Source organism: Chiloscyllium plagiosum, chromosome 15 (genome assembly GCF_004010195.1).
Source record: "Chiloscyllium plagiosum isolate BGI_BamShark_2017 chromosome 15, ASM401019v2, whole genome shotgun sequence".
NCBI classification, from domain to species: Eukaryota; Metazoa; Chordata; class Chondrichthyes; order Orectolobiformes; family Hemiscylliidae; genus Chiloscyllium; species Chiloscyllium plagiosum.
The window spans coordinates 67,083,019-67,105,305 of record NC_057724.1 but is presented as its reverse complement, the minus strand read 5'-3'; the positions used below and the strand labels follow the sequence as shown (position 1 = coordinate 67,105,305).

Sequence of the window (22,287 nt, the reverse complement as noted above, 5' to 3'; positions counted from 1 at the left end):
ATCTGCAATCTTCTTCCTGACCTCTCCGCCCCCACCCCAGTCTGACCTATCACCCTCACCTTGACTTCTTTCCACCTATCACATTTCGACGCCCCTCCCCCAAGTCCCTCCTCCCTACCTTTTATCTTAGCCTGCTGGACAAACTTTCCTCATTCCTGAAGGGCTTATGCCCGAAATGTGGATTCTCCTGTTCCCTGGATGCTGCCTGACCTGCTGCGCTTTTCCAGCAACACATTTTCAGCTCTGATCTCCAGACCTCACTTTCTCCTCATGGTACTGTAAAAAGCACAGCAGGTCAGGCATCCGGGGAGCAGGTGAGTCAATGTTTTGGGCAGAAGCCCGTCATCACAAATGTGGAGGGAGTAGGGGGCTGAGAGACAAATAGGGGGTCTGAGTCTAGGGGGGTGAGGGACCAATAGGGGGTCTGAGCCAGGGTGGGGGGGGGGGGGGGGGGAGGTAGGTGATATCAATGGCATCAACATTGCCTTCATTAGTTTCCAAATCTCCTCACCTCATCCCAGATCCAACCCTCCAAATCGGACCTGCCCTCTTGAATTGACCTACCTGTCCATCTTCCTTCCCACCTATCCACTCCACCCTTCCCATTGATCTTTCACAATCACCTCCCACCTGCATCCTGCATTCACCTATCACTACCGCACTTACCTGCCCCACCCCCGCAACCCAAATCCCATATTTGTCTCTCAGCCCCCTTCTCCCTCCAAAGTCGTGATGACGGGCTTATGTCCGAAACATTGACTCTCTTGCTCCTCGGATGCCTGACCGGTGTGCTTTTTCCAGTGCCATCCCTTTCGACTCTGACTCTCCAGCATCTGCAGGCCTCACTCTCCCTTTGAGCGTGTAAAAACTAAGAGGGAAGACAGAGGCTGGACTGCCTTCGTGACTAAAGAATTTATAATGGTGAGGTCAGGTGGATAAAGTGTGTAAAGATAACAGAGTCCCATTTATTTGTTGCTCTCATGTGCCATCCAACATGACTGTTGTTTATTTGAGTTGCTACCTTTCAGCACACTGTTCAGGTAGGTGGCTTTTGTTTTACACATGAAATAACATCGAAACAAAAAAGGATGAGTAACACTGCTCATGATCAATGTCTTGCTTTCTTTTTCCTTTATTTGCCTTCCCAATCTAAGTTTGTTCATAGCGGAAAAATATGAATTAATAAGATGGGTGGAGAGAATTGGGAGTGGTCAAGAAAATATCTTTGAGTGGTAAAACGTTTTCCACTACAGAAATCAATTTGGAATCTCTAAAAAGCTGAAACCTTCCCTTCAGCTCTTAACGTTTAAAGTTGGGTGACCATCAGAAAGGAAACATTACAGAAGCAAAAATTCTCCAAACAGAAGGTTAAATTAAGTAATGAATTTAAGAGCCAGCATTTCTCAATGTAATATTATCTGTATTCTTTTAAGCATAAACTAGCAAATAAATCACATCACCAAGGCCTTATAACGATTTAGAGTTCCGGTTGACCATTCAAGGCCATTCATTAGGATATCAACTGCAAGGCTGACCAAAGTGGAATAGTTTTTAAAAACAAATTTACACAAGTGCCTTGCATGTTTCGTCTATCCTGAAGTACTTAGTAAGCCATAAGTTACTTTCAAAGTTAATAATCTTCCAAAAGGCAAAATTTACCCAGAACTTAATTTTTTTTTTTAAAACAGTTAAATACACATGCCATAAGTGCGACTAATCTCTCTAAGGAAGAATTTGACAGTCTAAAAAAGGTTCTGCAGCAACTCAGACGTGACATTTTTGAATAAATTTCAAATTGAAATACAAAACCTAAACAAAAGTGGCTTCAGAAATGCCTGAGCTTTGTCAGTATCCAACGAGCTATAGGCTAGGGTAGTTCCAATTCTGTGTCAGGTCATCTGGTTTTAATGTGGTCATAGCATCAGTTTTGTTTAGGGAGGCAGAATTCGATGTGACACCTTCACACAATCATTGCTAAGTAATCCATGATGGAAGTGGATGTTGGGTAGGGTCAGGAACTGTCTTACACCGATTCCCTCAAGCAAATAGCCCGTTGACCCTGTTGGTTTGTATGAATAATGGTGAATTAGGTAAGATACCAGAGGGCAACAGTGGGACTTTAATAAGAGGACAGAAATGTGCATTAGTTTATGATGCATTTATACAATGTTTTGGAGCTTTTATAACTATTCTGGAATTGAATATTTGTTCCTGCAGTAGCAACACAGGTAGTTTGACTTGCTTTTCATTACAATATGCCAGATGTGGTTATTCATAGGCAGCATAGAACTATTCAGGGGCTAAGGGATTTTAGAATATACTTATGCAATAAATAGGGAATTCTAGTAAACTTTCAATTCTGTCTTTCCAGTAAAATTGAAGTCCTCAGATGCTGCCTGAACTGCTGTGCTCTTCCAGCACCACTAATCCAGAATATTAATCGTACAGATCTACAGCACAGATAAAGGCCATTTGGCCGATCAAGTCTGCGCTGGACAAAAACCACCATCTAACTATTCTAATCTCATTTTCCAGCACTTCACCCACAGCCTTGTATGCGTTGGTATTACAAGTGTACATCTAAATACTAAAATTTTGACTGAGTTACTGCCTCTACCACCCTTACGGGTAGCGAGTTCCAGATTCCCACTACCTGTTAGGTACAATCTTTTTTCTCCTATCTCCTCTAAACTTTCTGCCCCTTACCATAAATCTCTGTCCCCTGGTCATTCAACCCTTCACCACAGGGGAAAGTCTCTTCCCATCTACACTGTCTATGCTAATAGTTTACCACAAAGCAAAAAAAACTAAATACACTTAGTTCTGAAAAATAGAGCTGTACTCGAGCAAAATCCTTCCGACAGACATAATTATCTGTTTCAGGCATTAAATTTGCTGTTCAAGTTTATGGTTACACTGAAGATGGAAAAACATTGCAGAACTAGGGCCAATCTCAATATTTCCTAACACTTACAATATCTTGAATGTCCCAGATTAAAACACAAAGCATTACTTTTGTCGGTACCATGGTAACAATGTGGTGAGCTTTAAAAGAAAAAAATATCATGCACATATTTGTCTCATCTCTAAACCAGTCTGCCCATCCCCGGGAAGGAAACAACTCAAACAAGGCTTTCTCCCCAAAGTAAGGAACTTCTCTTACAGCGTTCAGTCTTTTTACCTGCTTGAGCCAAACTTTGAGGAGAAAGTGCGGACTGCAGATGCTGGAGATCAGAGCTGAAAATGTGTTGCTGGAAAAGCGCAGCAGGTCAGGCAGCATCTAGGGAACAGGAGAATCGACGTTTCGGGCATTCCTGTGCCCGAAACGTCGATTCTCCTGTTCCCTGGATGCTGCCTGACCTGCTGCGCTTTTCCAGCAACACATTTTCAGCTCTGAGCCAAACTTTGCCAGAGCCAAAAGCTTGCCATCGACTTTCTTAAATGTAGAAACTAAACATGCTGGCAAGGGGAGGAAGGGGTAAAATTATCCAAGATTTCCTTGATGTTCATTTAACTGGCTACCTCATGTGCAGAGGAGCAAGTGGATACCAGAGGAAAACACTGTTGTTGAACTTTCCCTGTTCGAAAGACAGCCACTAACTGCTTACAAAAAGAGTTGATGCTTGCACAATTTTTTTAAGTGTGGCTTTACTTCAGACAGAATGGACACTTTAGAAAATGAGGTGACAGTGGGAACTTAATTTAAAATGACAAATGAGATCAAAACCCATAGACAGAACAATGCTAAATGAGTTAAATAAATTCTAGACAACAGCAAACAACATGAAACCTTTATTTTTTATGAAAAATTCATAGGTCAGGTGGGCTGGCAGAGAAGCCTACACGCGTGCCAACTAATGATGCAGTTTTTAGTGTGAGCATGGAAACATTTTATGTTTAACAAGCAGAGACAGTGAATCCAATTTAGAATGTTTTCAATTTCATTTTCCTTTTCGTTTCCCTCCATTGATATAGCTTATAAATATGGAAACATTTGACTATGTCAGCAGCATGAACAGTGCACAGTACAATCGATCTTGCATAGAATTTACTGAAGGGCACAAGTATTACTTTTAATGCAAACAGAGGAATGCAGGAAGTAGGAGCAAAATAGGACCATTTGCACCAATGAACTAGTGCTCCACCATTCAAACAGATAATAGCTGATCATCTCCATTTCTACCCAACATCACCATATCTTGGTGTCATTTGTATCCAGAAATATTCAAACTTTTGCCTTGAACCTGTTCAGTGATTGAGCTTCCACAGTCTTCTGGAGAGAAAGAATACCAAAGATGCATCTCCTTCCGCATGATGAAATTATTTCTCATTTCATTCTTTAACAGGCCAGTCCTTAATTTCAACTCCACAGCCAGGCAAACAACCTATTTGGGTGCACTCTGTCATACTCCATAAGGATGGAGGTCACGTGTGATTTCTCAAAATTTTTCATGAGAATACAGGCCCAGTTGCTTCAATATCTCCTCTTAAAACAATCCCATCAATTGAGTGGTTATTCTGGTGAACCTTCAATGCACTCACTCTAAGGCAAATCCATCTTTCTTCAGAAAAACAGTACATACTATTCCAGGTGCAATATCTCAAGGCTCTATACAATTGCAGCAAGACATCTTTACTCTGTTGCTGGTGTGGATAAGTGTGATAACATCAATCCAAGGACAAGCTAAACAGACACACACACACACGAGCCTCTGCCATGCTCTACACATTTCGTCACCCTACTAGGTAACATCTTCAGTGGGCCTCCAGGTGAAGCACTACCACTGATTCCTGCTTTCTATTTATAGGTTTGTGTTTCTTTGGGTTGGTAATGTCTTTTCCTTTGGTGATGTCATTTCCTGTGGTGATGTCTATTTCCTGTTCTTTTTCTCAGGGCGTGGTAGATGGGGTCTAACTCAATGTGTTTGTTGATAGAGTTCTGGTTGGAATGCCATGCTTCTACGAATTCTGGTGCATGTCTCTGTTTGGCTTGTCCTAGGATGGATGTGTTATCCTAGTCAAAGTGTTGTCCTTCCTTATTTGTATGTAAGGATACTAGTGATGGTGGGTCATGTCGTTTTGTGACTAGTTGATATTCATGTATCCTGGTGGCTAGTTTTCTCCTTGTTTGTCTAATGTAGTGTTTGTAACAGCTCTTGCAAGGAATTTCGTAAATGTCTTTCATTTTGTTTGTTGCCTGTATAGGGTCTTTCAAGTTCATTAGCTGCTGTTTTAATGTGTTGGTGAGTTTGTGAACTACCATGATGCCAAGAGGTCTGAGTAGTCTGGCATCATGTCATTTCAGAGATGTCTTTGATGCAGGGAGAGTGGTAGGGTTTCTGGGCGTGGCTTGTCTGCTTGTTTGGTTTTTTTTGCTGAGAAATCAACAGACTGTGTTCATTGGGTACCCGTTCTTTTTGAATACACTGTATAGGTGATTTTCTTCTGTTCTTTGTAGTTCCTTGGTGCGGCAGCATGTGGTGGCTCATTGAAATAATGCTGTAATGCAGCTGCTAATACAGAAGAGGAAGGACACCCACTTTGACTTAAACAACACATCCATCCTCTGACAAGCCAAACAGAGACACGCAAGAGAATTCCTAGAAGCATGGCATTCCGACCTGAACTCTATCAACAAACATATCAATTTGGATCCCATCTATCACCCTCTGAGGAAATGACATCACCAACACAAACGGCACGGTGGCACAGTGGTTAGCACTGCTGCCTCACAGCACCAGAGACCGGGGTTCAATTCCCGCCTCAGGTGACTGACTCTGTGGAGTTTGCACATTCTCCGTGTCTGCGTGGGTCTCCTCTGGGTGCTCCGGTTTCCTCCCACAGTCCAAAAATGTGCAGGTTAGGTGGATTGGCCATGCTAAATTGCCCGCAGTGTTAGGTGAAGGGGTAAATGTAGGGGAATGGGTCTGGATGGGTTGCGCTTCGGCGGGTTGGTGTGGATTTGTTGGGCCGAAGGGCCTGTTTCCACACTAAGTAATCTAAATCTAATCTAAACAAACAAAGCAGGCCATAATACCAATGCTTACCAGAGACTCACTGATGATATTACCTAGTCTGGTGACAAAATGTCTAAAAACAAACCTACCAGCTCAGCAAGCAAACTTACATCCAGAACCTCAACCTGAGCTACACATCTTCTCCAAACAGATTTGTACAGTCTCCTTGAATGCTTCTCACAACTCGCATTCGTTGCAAATACGTATCATCAGCCAATTCAAAAATATTAGATTTGGTAGCCACATCCAAAGTGCTGGAAAATGATATGCAACAATCCAGAACAACAAAAATATGAATGGGTGCACAGCTGATTTCAGTGGGTCTAGAAAAGAGGCGAGCATGATTGATTGGAAGAGGAAGTTGGAAGCAAGATCAGTGACTGAACAATAAGCCACCTTCAAGGTGCAGATGGTTTCAGTACAGTCGAAATATATTCCCTGCAATGGAAAAGGTAAGACACAAATACAGAATTTCATGCAGATGGAAATTTAAGTCAGAAAGACAAGCTTATAACTACAACTGAGAATCACCAGAAATATTGAAGTTTTAGGGGAGGGGTGGAAAAACAAATAAGAAAAGCCAAAAGAGACTATGAGAAAAGGCCAATGAACAAAGCGAAGTCTCAAAGTCTTCTATATGTATATAAATAGTAAGAGGTGCTAAAAGAAGAGCAGGAGTGATTAGAGACCAAAAAGAGGATTTACAGAAGAGAAGGAGGGGGACCCTCAGGACACATGTTAGACTTCAGCTGGACTACTATGTAACTGTGGGCTCCACATTATAGGAAAGATGTGAATGCATTGGGGAGAGTAAAGAAGCAAGTTACAAGAATGTTTCCATGATTGAGAAACGTCAGTAATAATGATAGATTAAAGAAGTTGTGACTATTCTCCTTGGAGGCCGAGAGGAGAACTGGAGGTTTTCAACATCATGATGGTGCTGGACAGAACAGATAGAGTGAAACTATTTCAGATTATAAAAACGAGAACAAGAGAGCAAAGATTTAAAGTAACGTGCAAATGAAGCGAGGCTGATAAAGAAAAAAATTTCACACAGAGAGTAGTTAGGGTATAGAATGCACGGCCTGCAAATATGTTGAAGTCTGATTCAATTGAGGCATTCAAGAGGGAACTGATGCTTTTTGGATAATAATGGTGTGCAGTGATATTGGGAAAAGGCAGGAGATTGGCACCAGATAGAACTGGTGCCAGCACAATGGGCCAAATGGCTTCCTTCTGCATCATAATTCTGTGATTCAGAAAATCATTTATACAGATTGACCATGCAGGAATCATTCAGAACAAATGGCATCGTAAGGAGGACCTGTTTATTCCTGTTACCTATTTTAGAAACAGAAAATAGAAGCAGGAGGTGGTGTTGGAGAGCCTGGTTCAATCTTCAAAATGATCATGGCTGATACCCAAGTCAGTCTCCTGTTCCTATTCTCCCCAAATCCTTTGATTCCCAAGAATTTTATCACCATTTTTCTTGAAAGTCTTCAATATTTTGGCATCAACAATTTCCAGGTTCAGCAGACTGACCAACTTCTGGGTGAAGAACTTACTCCGCGTCCCAGCATTAAAAGGGCTATCCCTTATCCTTAGACTGTGATGTCCAGTTCTGCACTTCACAGTCATTGAGAACAATCTTCCTGCAATTACCCTGTCTAGCCTAATTCAAATTTTAAAGGTTTCACCGAGCTTTCCTCTCATTCTTCTAAACTCTAGTGAACATCATCTTAATCAATCCATGTATGTCAGTCTCACCATCCCATGAATCAGGTTGGTAAGCCTTCACTGCACTCCCTCAATAACCAGGACATCCTTCTTTGGATAAGGTGGTCAAAACTGCACACAATGTTCCAAGTGTGGTCTTATCAACAGTGGTATCTGGCTCACATAGTCAAATCCTCTTGCTACGAAGACTAATAGACCCATTTGCCTTCTTCACAGCATTCTGCACCTGCATGCTTACTTTCAGCCACTGCTGCACAAAGATGTCCAGGTCTTAGATTGGGGAGAAAGGGAGCTGCACTACCACCATTCAGATAATAATCTGCCTACCCATTTTTGCTACCAAAGTAAACCGCACATTTATACATATAATGCATCAGTCACACATTTACCCACCCACTTGTCCAAATCATACTGAAGCATCTTTGGATTCTCCTCACAACGCACCCTCTCACCCAGCTTTGCGTCGTCTGCAAACCTGGAGATATGACATGCAGTCATCCACATCATTAATTTAAATTGTGAATACCTGGGATAAAAGCATTGTTCCCTATTGTACCCAACTAGTCACTGCCAGCCATGCAGAAAAAGATCAATTTATGTATATTATTTTCTGTTAACCAAGTCTTAACTCATAGCAGTATATTACACCAAATCCCACAGGCTTTCATTTTGTTCAGTAAACTCCTGCATGGGACCTTAAGACAACCTTCAGTTCATCTGATTCATTGGTTCTCCTTCATCTATGCAACAAGTAACATCCTCAAAAGCTTCAACAGGTTTGTCAAACAGAATTTCCCTTTCATAAATCCACATAGAATAATATGATTGGGTAAAATCAAAGTAACCCATTATCACATCCTTTATAACAGATTTTTTCATTTCCCCACTGCTGGCCACAAACTGACAGACCTGTAGCTCTCCACTCTCCAAATAGTGGGGTTAAATGTGTTACCTTCCAGTTTTCAGAACACTTTCCAGAATCTATAGACTTTTGAAAGATAGCCACTAAAGCTTTCATTATTTCTACAGCCCCACCTTCATAACTCTGGAATATAGCTCATCTCATACAGAGAACTTGGCAAGTTTCATTTGGAAATTAATTTTGAAGACTCTCTCTTTATTAATGTTAGATAATTTCAGCTCCTCATTTTTCAATTCCCTTGGTTTCATTGTATTTACAGGTGATTTTCTGTATATTCCTGTGAAGACAGACTCTACCATTTCCCTATTCTCCATTTTAAATTCTCCTGTCTCTACCTGAAATGGATCCAGAATTCTCCAATCTAATCTTATTTCATGTACCTAAAGAAGCTTTTACAGTCTAGCTTTCAGTGGTTTTCACTGATATTTCCCCCATTATTCACAAGTTCCATACTCTTTTTGTTGGCTTCAAAAGGCTTCCCATCCTCAGATTGACCACTTATACTGGCAACTTTATAAGCTAATTCCTCAAATCTAATGCAATCTTTAACTTATTTTGTTAGCCACAGTCTATTCTCCTTTCATTTTATTTTGTCTCAGTCAAACATATATTTTGAGGAGACCATAGAATATTTCTTTAAATACTCTAAATACTTTAAACCCAATCTAGTCCCACCTGCCAGTACCCGGCCCATATCTCCTCCAAACCCTTCTTATTCATATACCCATCCAAATGCCTTTTAAATGTTGCAATCGTACCAGCCTCTACCACTTCCTCTGGCAGCTCATTCCATAAGACATAGGAGCGGAAGTAAGGCCATCTGCCCCATCGAGTCCACTCCGCCATTCAATTATGGCTGATGAGCATTTCAACTCCACTTACCCGCATTCTCCCCGTAGCCCTTAATTCCTTGTGACATCAGGAATTTATCAATTCCTGCGTTGAAGACATTTAGCGTCCCAGCCTCCACTGCATTCTGTGGCAATGAATTCCACAGGCCCACGACTCTCTGGCTGAAGAAATGTCTCCGCATTTCTGTTCTGAATTTACCCCCTCTAATTCTAAGGCTGTGTCCACGGGTCCTAGTCTCCTCGCCTAACGGAAACAATTTCCTGGTGTCCACCCTTTCCAAGCCATGTATTATCTTGTAAGTTTCTATTAGATCTCCCCTTAACCTTCTAAACTCCAATGAATACAATCCCAGGATCCTCAGCCGTTCCTCGTATATTAGACCTACCATTCCAGGGATCATCCGTGTGAGTCTCCGCTGGACACGCTCCAGTGCTCGTATGTCCTTCCTGAGGTATGGGGACCAAAACTGGACACAGGTCTCCAAATGGGGCCTAACCAGATCTTTATAAACCAGTAGCACAACAGTGCTTTTATATTCCAACCCCCTTGAGATAATTGACAACATTGCATTCGCTTTCTTAATCATGGACTCAACCTGCATGTTTACCTTTAGAGAATCCTCAACTAGCACTCTCAGATCTCTCTGTACTTTGGCTTTACGAATTTTCTCACTGTTTAGAAAATAATCCATGCTTCTATTCTTTTTCCCAAAGTGCAAGACCTCGCATTTGCTCACATTGAATTCCATCAACCATTTCCTGGACCACTCCTCCAAACTGTCTAGATCCTTCTGCAGCCTCCCCACTTCCTCAGTACTACCTGCCTGTCCACCTAACTTTGTATCGTCGGCAAACTTCGCTAGAATGCCCCCAGTCCCTTCATCCAGATCATTAATAATATAATGTGAACAGCTGCGGCCCCAACACTGAACCCTGCGGACACCGCTTGTCACCGGCTGTATTCCGAAAAAGAACCTTTTACCCCAACTCTCTGCCTCCTGTCAGACAGCCAATCCTCTATCCATACCAGTAGCTCACCTCGAACACCATGGGCCCTCACCTTGCTCAGCAGCCTCCCATGTGGCACCTTATCAAAGGCCTTTTGGAAGTCTAGGTAGACCACATCCACTGGGTTTCCCCGGTCTAACCTACTTGTCACCTTCCATACATGTACCACCCTCTGCATGAAAACGTTGCCCCTTAGGTCTCTTTTATATCTTTCCCCTCCCACCCTAAACCAATGCCCTCTAGGTCTGGATTTCCCCACTCCAGGGAAGAGACTTTGTCTACTTAACCTATCCATGTCCCTCATGGTTTTATAAACCTCTATAAAGTCACCCCTCAGCCTCCAACACTCCAGGGAAAACAGCCCTAGCCTATTCAACCTCTCCCTATAGCTCAAATCCTCCAACCCTGGCAACATCCTTGCAAATCTTTTCTGAACCCTTTCAAGTTTCACAACATCTTTCCGATAGGGAGACGACCAGAATTGCACACAATATTTCAACAGTGGCCTAACCAATGACCTCTTCAGCCGCAACATGACCTCCCAACTCCTGTACTCAACACTCTGACCAACAAAGGAAAGCATACCAAATGCCTTCTTCACTATCCTACCTATTTGCGACTCCACTTTCAAGGAGCTATGAACCTGCACTCCAAGGTCTCTTTGTTCAGCAACACTCCCCAAGATCTTACCATTAAGTGTATAAGTTCTGCTAAGATTTGCTTTCCCAAAATGCAGCACCTCGCATTTATTTAAATTAAACTCTATCTGCCACTTCTCAGCCCATTGGTCCATCTGATCTGAGGTATCCTTCTTCAGTGTCCACTACACCTCTAATTTTGGTGTCATCTACAAACTTACTAAGTATATCTCTTATGCTCACATCCAAATCATTTATATGAATGACAAAAAGCAGTGGACACAGCACCGATCCTTGTGGCATTCCACTTTTCACTGCTTTGTCATGAATGCTATTTGCATTCATATTGAGTAACATTACCTTTGACTTTTTAACATGACTCCAATTTGATGCTTGCCTTCACTTGACAAAAACACAGAATGGTGATTGCTCAAATCAGTATACACCGAAATATTCATTTTAAATCATACCTTTTGCTCATGCCTCCAACATCATGATATGATAACTTATACCATGAGACCCTTGCTCTAGACTAATAACTGGGGCTTTTTGGACATGACACTTTTGAAATCATGCACAACATTTAACTCCTCCTGTAATGATGCAAGCAAGTCAAGCTTTCTAATGAAAGCTGTAATCTAATTGACTAAAGAAACATTCAACCAGTTTTTCAGCAAATTAGAAATCAATTTCACTTTCATTTGTTAAAGACTTATTGGAGACAGCACATATAATAAAATGATTTTGAAATGTAAATGTATGATACATGAAAAACAGAAAATTAAAGAAAGATAGCATTTAAAAACAGTTGTATGTGACAAAATAGCTGAAATATTAAAAATAAATCTGAAAAAGTGTTCATTTATATTGTGCATTGATATTATAGGCATAAAGATTATTGGAAAAGACTTGGAGAAAGCATACCATTTCAAGTCACTGAGGTCAAGTTTGACAGAAGATGGAAGCAAGGAGATGGAAATTAAGCACCATGTGAGCACTGTTTGTAGTAATCAGCAGTGTAGTGGAGTTGAGAGATAGAAAAGCATCATTTAAAATGAAAGGAAGAATTTACAAGAAAGACTTGCATAGCATAGGAACGGAGACAACATCAAGAGATGAACAACAGCTACATACAAATAAGATGCAAATACTGATATGCATATGTGGAGGGTAAGGGGACAAATCAAAATGAGGAAATAGTACATCACAGGCTCAAGGCAGATTGTGGGAGCATTGAAAAACATAGCTGAGAAGAGATGGAAATGATAATGCCATGGATGGAGAGAGAAACGTGATGCGATGAGTGATGGGACAGTCAAAAAGGAGAAGAACAGACAGGTAAGGGAGCAAATATAAAGATGCAGTGACAAGATACTTAAAGGCAGTGGAATCAGATGAGGAAAGGGTGCTTGCCAGAAGGAGGATTTTCAGCCAGCATTGTGGTGACTCCAAGTAAAATCAGTGAAGCTATTATGGTATAAAGCTACGCCAACAATTCTGAAATGCTATTTAGTTTTTACCAATTTGTGAAACATCAACCAAGTGACCAATTCAGAGAGTCCATTATTTCCTGAAACTAGTGACATAGATTTAATTTTGTACGAAACCAATAAATGACATTACAAGGGCTGCAAATTTTCTCTCGAGATTAACTGCAAGTCTCCAGGTAGTGAACATGAACATCAGTGCTTCTTCTTATTGCATTAATAAATAATGCAGCAAAAAAAATGTGAAATTCTAGAAGAAGTGAGAAAAGAAATCTAATTTTACTGAAAGTAAAATATATAGAGATGCTGGGAATCTGAAATGAAACGCTAAGCTTGACAACATTCAGTTTGGCAGACACCATCTAGGGAGGAAGAAACACAGTTAAACCTTTCAGGTCTTTTTATCAAAACTGAAAACTAGCAGCTTCTGATGAAAGGTTACTGACTGGAAACATTAACTGTTTACCATTCCATAGATACTGCCTGACCCAATTTTATTTCTCACTAAGTATTACCGTTGTGGCTCATTTACTTGAATTCAGATAGTTTTATGGTTTCTAAAATAGTATTATTTCAACAATAATGCAGGTGCAGAGACTGAATGAATCGATAGATTTAATTAGTGAAGAAATTCAAATATTTTCCAGCTAAAACAAGACTATCTCAGTTTCTCGATAAATTATATATGAAGCACTCAGTTTGGCCATTACTTTCATTCATCATTCTAATATTACCAATAAATTGCACCCAGCCACAAAAGCAACCTAATAAACTTTCTAAGCAAATATTCTTCTTATGCGTCACTTTAATCTTTCAAACTTTTGAAACCAAAAGCTTCCCACTCTTTCCACTCACTTCCATACCAAAAGCTACATTGACAACAGTTTAATATTAATACAACAAGAACAATTTCTTGCAAAAATCTGATATAAACAATCGTATTTTTACTTCAGAGGAATTACAGCAAGCCTTCTGTGAAAAATAATGGTACAGAAATTTAGTTTTATTCATTCATGGAATTTCGATATTACTGGCAAGGCCAGCCTGTTTTGTCCATTCCTCAATACTCTTACAATTACTCACTTGGTAATTTCAGAGGGCATTTAAGAGTCAACCACATTGCTAAGAGTCTGGAGTCAGGAATGACAGCAATGCCTCAGGGAAGTACCCTAGGTCCAAACACCCTCAGCTGTTGCAATTATCTTCCTTCCATAAGGTCAGAAGTGGAGTATTATACAATCATCAGTGTATGTGTGTGCTACGTTCAGCATTATTCATGACACCTCAGACACCAAAGAGGATTGATGCGGGCAGAGCAGTAGATGTGATCTATATGGACTTCAGTAAGGCATTCCATTGAAGGCAAGGTTCCCCATGGGAGACTGGTTAGCAAGGTTAGATCTCACGGAATACAGGGAGAAGCAGCCATGTGGATACAGAACTGACTCAAAGGTAGAAGACAGAGGGTGGTGGCGGAGAGTTGTTTTTCAGACTGGAGGCCTGTGACCAGTGGAGTGCCACAAGGATCAGTGCTGGGTACACTATTTTCATCATTTATATAAATGATTTGGATGTGAGCATAAGAGGCATAGTTAGTAAGTTTGCAGATGACACCAAAATTAGAGGTGTGGTAGATAGCAAAGAAGGTTACCTCAGATTATAACGGGATCTCAAATAGATGGGCCAATGGGCTGAGAAGTGGCAGATGAAGATTAAATTAGATCAATGAAGGGTGCTACATTTTGCGAAAGGAAAATGTTAGAAGGACTTATACACTTAATGGTAAGGACCTAGGGAGTGCTGCTGAACAAAGAGAGCTTGGGGAGCAGGTTCATAGCTCCTTGAAAGTGGAGTCGCAGTTCGATAGGATAGTTAAGGTGGCATTTGGTATGCTTTTCTTTATTGGTCAGAGTATCGAGTACAAGAGCTGGGAGGTCATGTTGCGGCTGAACAGGACATTGGTTAGGCCACTGTTGGAATATTGTGTGCAATTCTGGTCTCCTTCCTATCGGAAAGATGTTGTGAAACTTGAAAGGGTTCAGAAAAGATTTACAAGGATGTTGCCAGGGTTGAAGGATTTAAGCTGTAGGCAGAGGTTGAATAGGCTAAGGCTGTTTTCCCTGGAGTGTCAGAGGCTGAGGGGTGACCTTATAGAGGTTTATAAAATCATGAGGGGCATGGTTAGGATAAATAGACAAAGTCTTTTCCCTGGGGTGGGTGAGTCCAGAACTAGAGGGCATAGGTTTAGGATGAGAGGGGAAAGACATAAGAGAGACCTAAGGGGCAACCTTTTCACACAGAGGGTGGTATGTGCATGGAATGAGCTGCAGAGGATGTGGTGGAGGCTGGTACAATTGCAACATTTAAAAGGCATTTGGATGGGTATATGAATAGGAAGGGTTTGGAGGGATATGAGCCGGGTGCTGGCAGGTGGAACTAGATTGCGTTGGGATATCCAAGTTGGACATGGACAAGTTGGACCAAAGGGTCTGCTTCCATGCTGTACCTCTCTATGACTCTATGACTGAAGCAGTCCATGTTGAAGTGCAGCAAGACCATTCAGGTTTGGGCTGGTAAATGGATAGCAACATTCACACCACAGAGGTGCCAGGTAACAATCATGCCAAAAAGACAGAATCTAACCATCACCCCTTTACTTTCAATGGCATTATTTAGACTGACTTACCTACTATCAATGTCCATTATGAATGTTGTGATAGGATGTGAATCCATTTCTCCAGCACATCACAGAGCCTTTGGATTGCATAACTAGTGATATTACCATTATTGCACAATCACACTGATTGATACACATTATTCAACTGTCAAGTTGATGAGTAGAACGTTAATACTGGAGCAGGACCTGTATTTAATATAACAGTAAATAATACTGCATACATGTCTGCAGCTCACTTACAACCTCTACCATCCTTCACTGTACTCCTCCCCCACCCCAACCAACAACTGAAAAACTGCTACAACAGTGGTGAGGGCTTGATTTAGGGATAAAGGCAAAGGTAAAATGTATGGAATTAAGGTGTGACTTCAGGATCATTGATGGATTATTAGTTAGAGGCATCTATGAGATTTGCATTAGTTTATCGGAGAGAAACAAGATGAATAATTCCATGCCACCCTGACACTGTCGGCGTTGCCACGTCAGATGGTTTACCAACGCACTGCCAAACTTACCAAAGCACCAGTTATCAGCTTATATCAATCATATGTCAGTTAAAAGGCACAACAGATGCAATCCCACATGCTAGAGATTCTGAAGCACCATGTCAGCTACAAACATTCCATATAAGCCTACATAACACTAAACCAGGAGTATCAGTATCCGATGCTTGTACTGACATTGTAAGAGCAACATATTAGCACTTGACGTTTTACCATCCAAGTATTCACTGAATAGTCACACATCAATCTTGGAACCAGAAACCAACATTTGATTCAAATATCTAACATGTTAAGCATATACAAAGCTCTCAGAAAATCAGATTGCATAAACTTGCTGCCATATGCCACAGTGGGTTTCCTTGGAAAAGGCATCAAATATTTCACTACCTGACTTTTGCAGACTACACATGATCATCAAAAAATACACGCTTGTCTAAATATGGAACTGAATGTACCAATGCATGCCTCCAAAAAATGAGATATGATCAAAACCTGCAACTCAAGTAACACACAAGGCAATACAAAATTGCTGAATTTAAGTTGAAAAACAGTCCTTGCACTCAAGCCCAGAACGGAAAACTAGTTTTTGAATCAGACAGGATGTCTGACACTATTGAAAAATAGTCTAAGTAGCCAAGTGTTCAGCATCAGAAAAGCAGAAGAAAAATAAAGTTGAGACTAGTTTCCTTCTGTTGCAAGCATGAACAGACATTGTGGTCACTTGCTTCAGAAATGCAAGGCTTCTCCCTTTAGGGTGCTTTGCTACAATTTTTCATTTTAAGTCAGTGTCCTTACTCTTAATTGCTCGTAAGTGAATCCTGCTGGCACAGTGACATTTGTGACAGTGTCCACATTTACAGATAATGATGGAGGCAGTCTTAATTGCAACTTTCCCCCATGAAATTGCCCACTGACACACACTAACTGAACTCAGATATGGACAATGGCCACTTTAGCAATCCTGTGGTTTCATGCCAATGCTTATATGAAGTTTACTTCAGCACATTCAGAAGGGGAGGATTACCAAAAGGAGGGAAAAATGGGTGAGATAAAACCTGAAAAGGTGACTAACAAATTTGTTTTTTTTTGTCTAAATCTTCATCTAAATTGAAGGTAGGAGCCAACATTTCTGACTACTACCAAGGTTATAAAGAACAGTAGTAAGTAGAAGACAAGGGCAATAATCAGGTACCACTTATTGGCATTGAAATTTAAAATACTTTCAAATGCCGTTCATCTTTCACCCTACCATGTGTTCTCATGTATCCAATAATCTTTGCTCCACACTTGAATTCCGTCCTCAAACTATTCCACATTCCTCTCCTCCCTAAAACTCTCCCACCTGAATATGTTTTTAGCCATCTCTCCTAAAATGTCATTGGACTTGGCATCAGGGAAAAGAAATGGCATTTCTGCAACTCTATGATAAATAACTGCTTGAATGTGATAGTATCTAAGTTGCAGTCTTTACATAGCGAGGTACTCTTTGCCAGAAATCTGCCCTCTAATTAGATCTGGTTACCAATTAGAAACTGTTCACACGTACACTGCACAAAAAAATAATTTTGAGTTTGCATGCTAAGAGAGGCTGTCTGGGTTATAAAGCCATAAAACTGAGAACTGGTGGTGGTCAGGTAGACAAGAAATAGCCTCTTCATTTCTGTGCGCAGCATTCAAATCTTAATTAATTAAATTTGGCCTTTATAAAGGCTTGAGTTGCTGATGGGAGAACTTGCCGGCATTAAGTGCTAGCCGGAACTTCTTGAAGCTAGCCAAAGAGACAGACTTTCATACAAGATTTAGGGAAATGGTGATATTAAGAATGTTAATGGGAATAGAGACACAAGTAACAGATTACAGACCTTTAACTTGTGCTGGAACATTCATTGATTTTTTTATTTTTATCTTGTATCACTTGCTGTTTGGAGCTGTGAACGGAGAACTGAAAATGACCTTTGGACAATGGGCAGCAGCTTACGTTAAAAAACAAATCAAACAAACTGTGGTTTGCTTGTAAGGCCAGACCTGAAAGTTAACTGCAGGTTGAATCTTGATCAATATTTGTATCATCTGTAACTACAGGTGAGGTGCCTGATGACTGGAAGGTGGCTAACTTTGTACTTTGTTTAAGAAAAGTTGCAAGGAGAAACCGGGGAATTATAGACCTGTGAACCTGACTTTGGTTCTGGGGACATTGTTGGATGTGATCATAAAAGATAGCATGTATGGACATTTAGAGAGGCAAAAATTGAATTTGGAAGTCAGCATAGTTGTGTGAGAGGAAAATAATGTCTCACAAACTTGATTGAGATTTTTGGGGAAGTTACTGAAAAGATTGAGGGCAGAGCAGCATACGTTGTTCACTTGGACTTTAGTAAAGTCTTCGACAGGATTCCGCATGGAGGACTGATTAGTGACATTAGGTCACATGGGATTTGGGGTGAGCTTGCCACTTTGATACATAATTGGCTTAACAGGAGGAGACAGAATGCTGGTGAAGGGTTGATTTTCAGACTGGAGGCCTATCCCCACCTGTGTTCCACTGGGATTGGCTCTGTCCTCTTTTGTTTGTCATTTATATAAATGATTTGGATGAGAATTCAGAAGGCATGGATGATAAGTTTGCAAATGAGACCAAATATGGTGGCATTGTAGACAGTGAAAGAAGGCTTTCTAAGGTTACAAAGGGGTCTTGATCAAATGGACTAAAAAGTAGATGGAGTTCAATCTGGATAAACGCGAGATATTGCATTTCGATACGACAAACAAGGGTAGGACTTATGCACTTAATGGTAGAGTCTTGGGTAGTGTTGAAGAACAGAGGGACTTAGGGGGTGCAGGTACATAATTCCTTGAAGTTTGCGTCGCATGTGGACAAGGTGGTTAAAAAAGCTTGCCATCATTGCTCAGTCCTTGGAGTATAGGAGTTGGGAAGTCATGTTGAAGTTGTACAGGACATTGGTGAGGCCTCACCTGGAATACTGTGCCCAATTCCAGTCACTCAGTTATTGGAAAGATATTATTAAGCTAGAGAGGGTTCAGAAGAGATTTATCAGAATGTTGTCAGGTATTTAAGGTTTGAATTATAGAGAAAGGCTGGATTTTTTTTCACTTGAGTACAGGTGGGTGTCAGATGACCTAATAGAAGTTAAATAAAAAAATCAAGGGTTATAGATAGGGTTAATGTCTTTTCCCTAGGATATGGGATTTCAAGACTATGGGGTGCATTTTTAAGGTGGGGTGGGGGAGAAAGAGATTAAAAAAAAGACAAAGGACATTTTTATTTATACAGAGAGTTGTCCATGTGTGGAATGAACTTCCCGAGGAAGTGGTGGATGTGGGTACAATTAATGTTTAAACGACATTTGGATAAGTGCATGAATAGGAAAGGTTTAATCGATATGGGCCAAGAGCAGGCAGGTGGGACTAGTTTAGTTTGGGATTATGGTTGGCTCGGACTGGTTGGACCAAAGAGTCGGTTTCCGTGCTGTATGATTCTATCACTCTATAACTCCATCTACCTGCCTTTGGCCCATATCGCTTTAATTCCTTTGCTTTACAAAAGTTTCCCTATCTCAGACATAAAATTAACAAGTGATTTAGCATCCACTGCCAGTTGTGGAAGAAAGTTCCATCTATCACCCTTTTTATGTAGAAGTGGTTCCCAAGTTAGCTCCAGAACAGCCTAACCCTGATTGTTAGACTATGCTCCCTAGTTCTATAATCCCCAACCAGTGGAAATAGCTTACCTTCATCTACCGTATCTTCTCCTGTTAATATCTTGAAGATTTTGATCATAGCACCCCCTAACCTTCTAAATTCTAAGAGAAAAAAGACTTACTTTGTATAGTCTCCCCTCATAACTTTTGAAATCCAGATATCATTCTTGTAAACCTATGTTGTACTCCAATGTATCCTTCCTATGGTACAGTGCCCAGCTCTGCTCATAATACATGGTACTGACCTACTCTGAGTGAGCTAACAAGATGGCCCTGATCAGCACCTTCAGAATATCAACCAAGAAACAACTATCCATGCCTACAGAACAATGCACTGCAAAAATCACTTCAGTAATCCGCCAGTTGTGTTATTTTCTTTTGTTTATCATTGTCTGTCTGTTTTGTGCACCAACAGGGCTCAAAAACAAAGGTCATTGGGCTTAAACATAGTCAACAATTAGATTATTTTGTTATTTAATTTTGCTTTGCGTTACTGTACTGTGTATAAATTACTAAGTCTTTTATTTAAGCTATAAACCGACGTCAAGAAGTGATTGTTCACAAAGTTTGGGAATGGTTATTCAAAAAGTCTGCTGAGGAACCACTGGGGCCAATTTTGAGGGTCTTTGAAGGTTTTACTTTTACAGTATTGCGCAAACAGAAGTAGAAAAGGTGATTTGCTTTGGTTGCCTATCTCCATGTAATAACACTTGAGCATGAAGACATGGATTTACAGTAACACACCACAGCGAAATACAAAAGTGAAAGAATTTCAACGATTAAACAAAATCAGAACTTACCATTTCAACACTTTTAAAGTAAAGCCTGTAGTTTGTAATGTACACCACTCCCTTCTTAGGTCCATTAAAGTGACAAATGTAGATCACATCCTTTTCTATGAAGTAGGAATTAAAGAGTCATTAGCTGATAGAAGCTAGCAACAATTTTTTTTTTTTAAATTCTTTGATAAATCATCTTTGCGCAAATTAATGACAAATACACAAAAAATTATAAATGCAGTAATTAATGAGGAAAATTCCTAAAAAAGAAGTTTACTATTTAGATCTCAAAATAATGAAACAAAGTTTAATTAGGTAGTAAACAGATTTACAGGCTGAATTACTGTCAATGCATTCCTACCTTTACTTTTAATATCCTCTCCTGCTAACAATGGTATTTCGTCGGTCAGCTGTGCCTGAAAAGAAGGAAATGTCCTATTAACCTTGCAAATGCATTTGATTTTGCTCATCAAATATTCTTATGCTGCAGTGATCACTATACAATTAGTTCTGGCTATTCTTCACAACAAACAAATCATACAGACAAATCCTAGTACTTTACAAATTCTCAAATTCAATTCAAGTTTTTTTTATTTACAGAACCACACTTTGAATGGAGTTAAATTTTAGTATTTGCTTTTTCCAAAATCCCATTACAATAGACATAAAAAGAACTTCTTAGCTACTGTTTATCATGAGAAACCTCCACAAAGCTCCCCCAGCCTCTTCAATAAAATGATTTAACAATGTTATTAAATCATACAGGTTAAAATAAATCAACACGTACTTCATGTTTCCAGGAAAGTTCAATTACGGATACAAATTGATCCAACTGTCAGGAAACAGACGTCATCATCACTAGTCTTTTATTTACTGCTTTTTAAATCCTCTGTTTTATGGCATCCTAAAAGGTGCATCAATCTTATCCTACCATTTCTTGTTACCGGCACCTAACTTGCGCAAGTTAGTTTCAGGTCCCTGAAGGTCAGGGACCTGAAACATGAACTCACTTTCTTTCTCCATAGATGCTGCCTGAGCTGCTGAGTATTCCCCATATATCATTCTTATTTCCAAACTCATGTTTTGCAGATTAAGAACAATGCCATGCCTCACAGCTCCTGTAAATAAATCCATGAGTTAATACAAGACCAATTACAAGTTTACCTTCTTGCAGTCTGTTTGGAACTTAGTTCAAACATCCAGCCTTCTCTCTCCTCCTCGGTGGCAATTCATTCTAGTGTACATTCGCCAGATCATCCTGCAGTTTAGCTAAATGACTATTCATCGTATGTGTCTATATGCTAGGGTACCCGAACTACAGGCAGGTTACAGATCACATGATTTGGCATTTTGCACAGGATTGGTAGGCAACTTTACAGCTCATTCATAGGGTTTCTATAATTAATGATTACATAATTTTACATGGAAGGATCATAGTTCAAGAAAAAAATATGAAGTGAAAGTTCATTGGTTGAGGGAGAGGTCAGAGAGTGCAGGAGGAGGAGGAGAAGATTTGATAGTCAAATGACAGTCACTTTCATTCATTTTTCTTTCACTTCATTTATTAATAACCTTTTACGAAAAGGCTTTAAAAAATCTCAGCCACTTTCATTTCAATGTGAAATGCTTACTGGTGGGGTAATGCAACTGGAGATAATATTTTTCGGAGTGCAAAACCTCATGCATTATTTCTCGAGGTTCACGGGGGGTTGGTGGCAGAGTGAGAAGGGCAAGAGAGAAAAGAGCAAAAGGGATAAGACTGTGACAGAGGGAAAGGGGAGAGAGGAAGGTGGGAGAAGCAGACAGAGTGGAGGAAACCCCAGCTGGAAAGTTAACTCACCTGGGCTTGTAAAAACGAAGTCCTGAGCTCTGTCCCAGGTGCCATTCCCTTTCCCTGGTAATCACAAATTGGGGTCATTTTTTTCTCTCTATAGCTGTTTCTTAACCAA

General features: G+C 40.3%; 1 protein-coding gene across 5 annotated transcripts in view; it reads right to left on the bottom strand.

Annotated features, from left to right (window-relative positions):
- Positions 1–22,287, bottom strand: part of mtm1 (myotubularin 1) — a 161,876-nt gene that overhangs the window by 91,094 nt on the left and 48,495 nt on the right. For 2 of the 5 annotated variants that reach the window (XM_043705109.1, XM_043705110.1), the window contains exons 3-5: positions 22,179–22,232; positions 20,700–20,754; positions 20,360–20,454 (exon numbers count right to left, since the gene is read on the bottom strand). In XM_043705109.1, coding sequence (XP_043561044.1) covers positions 20,360–20,454; positions 20,700–20,754; positions 22,179–22,232 — 204 coding nt within the window. Of the gene's footprint in view, positions 1–20,359; positions 20,455–20,699; positions 20,755–22,178; positions 22,279–22,287 lie in introns of all 5 variants that reach the window. The other 3 variants (XM_043705112.1, XM_043705111.1, XM_043705113.1) reach the window with 2 other exon arrangements.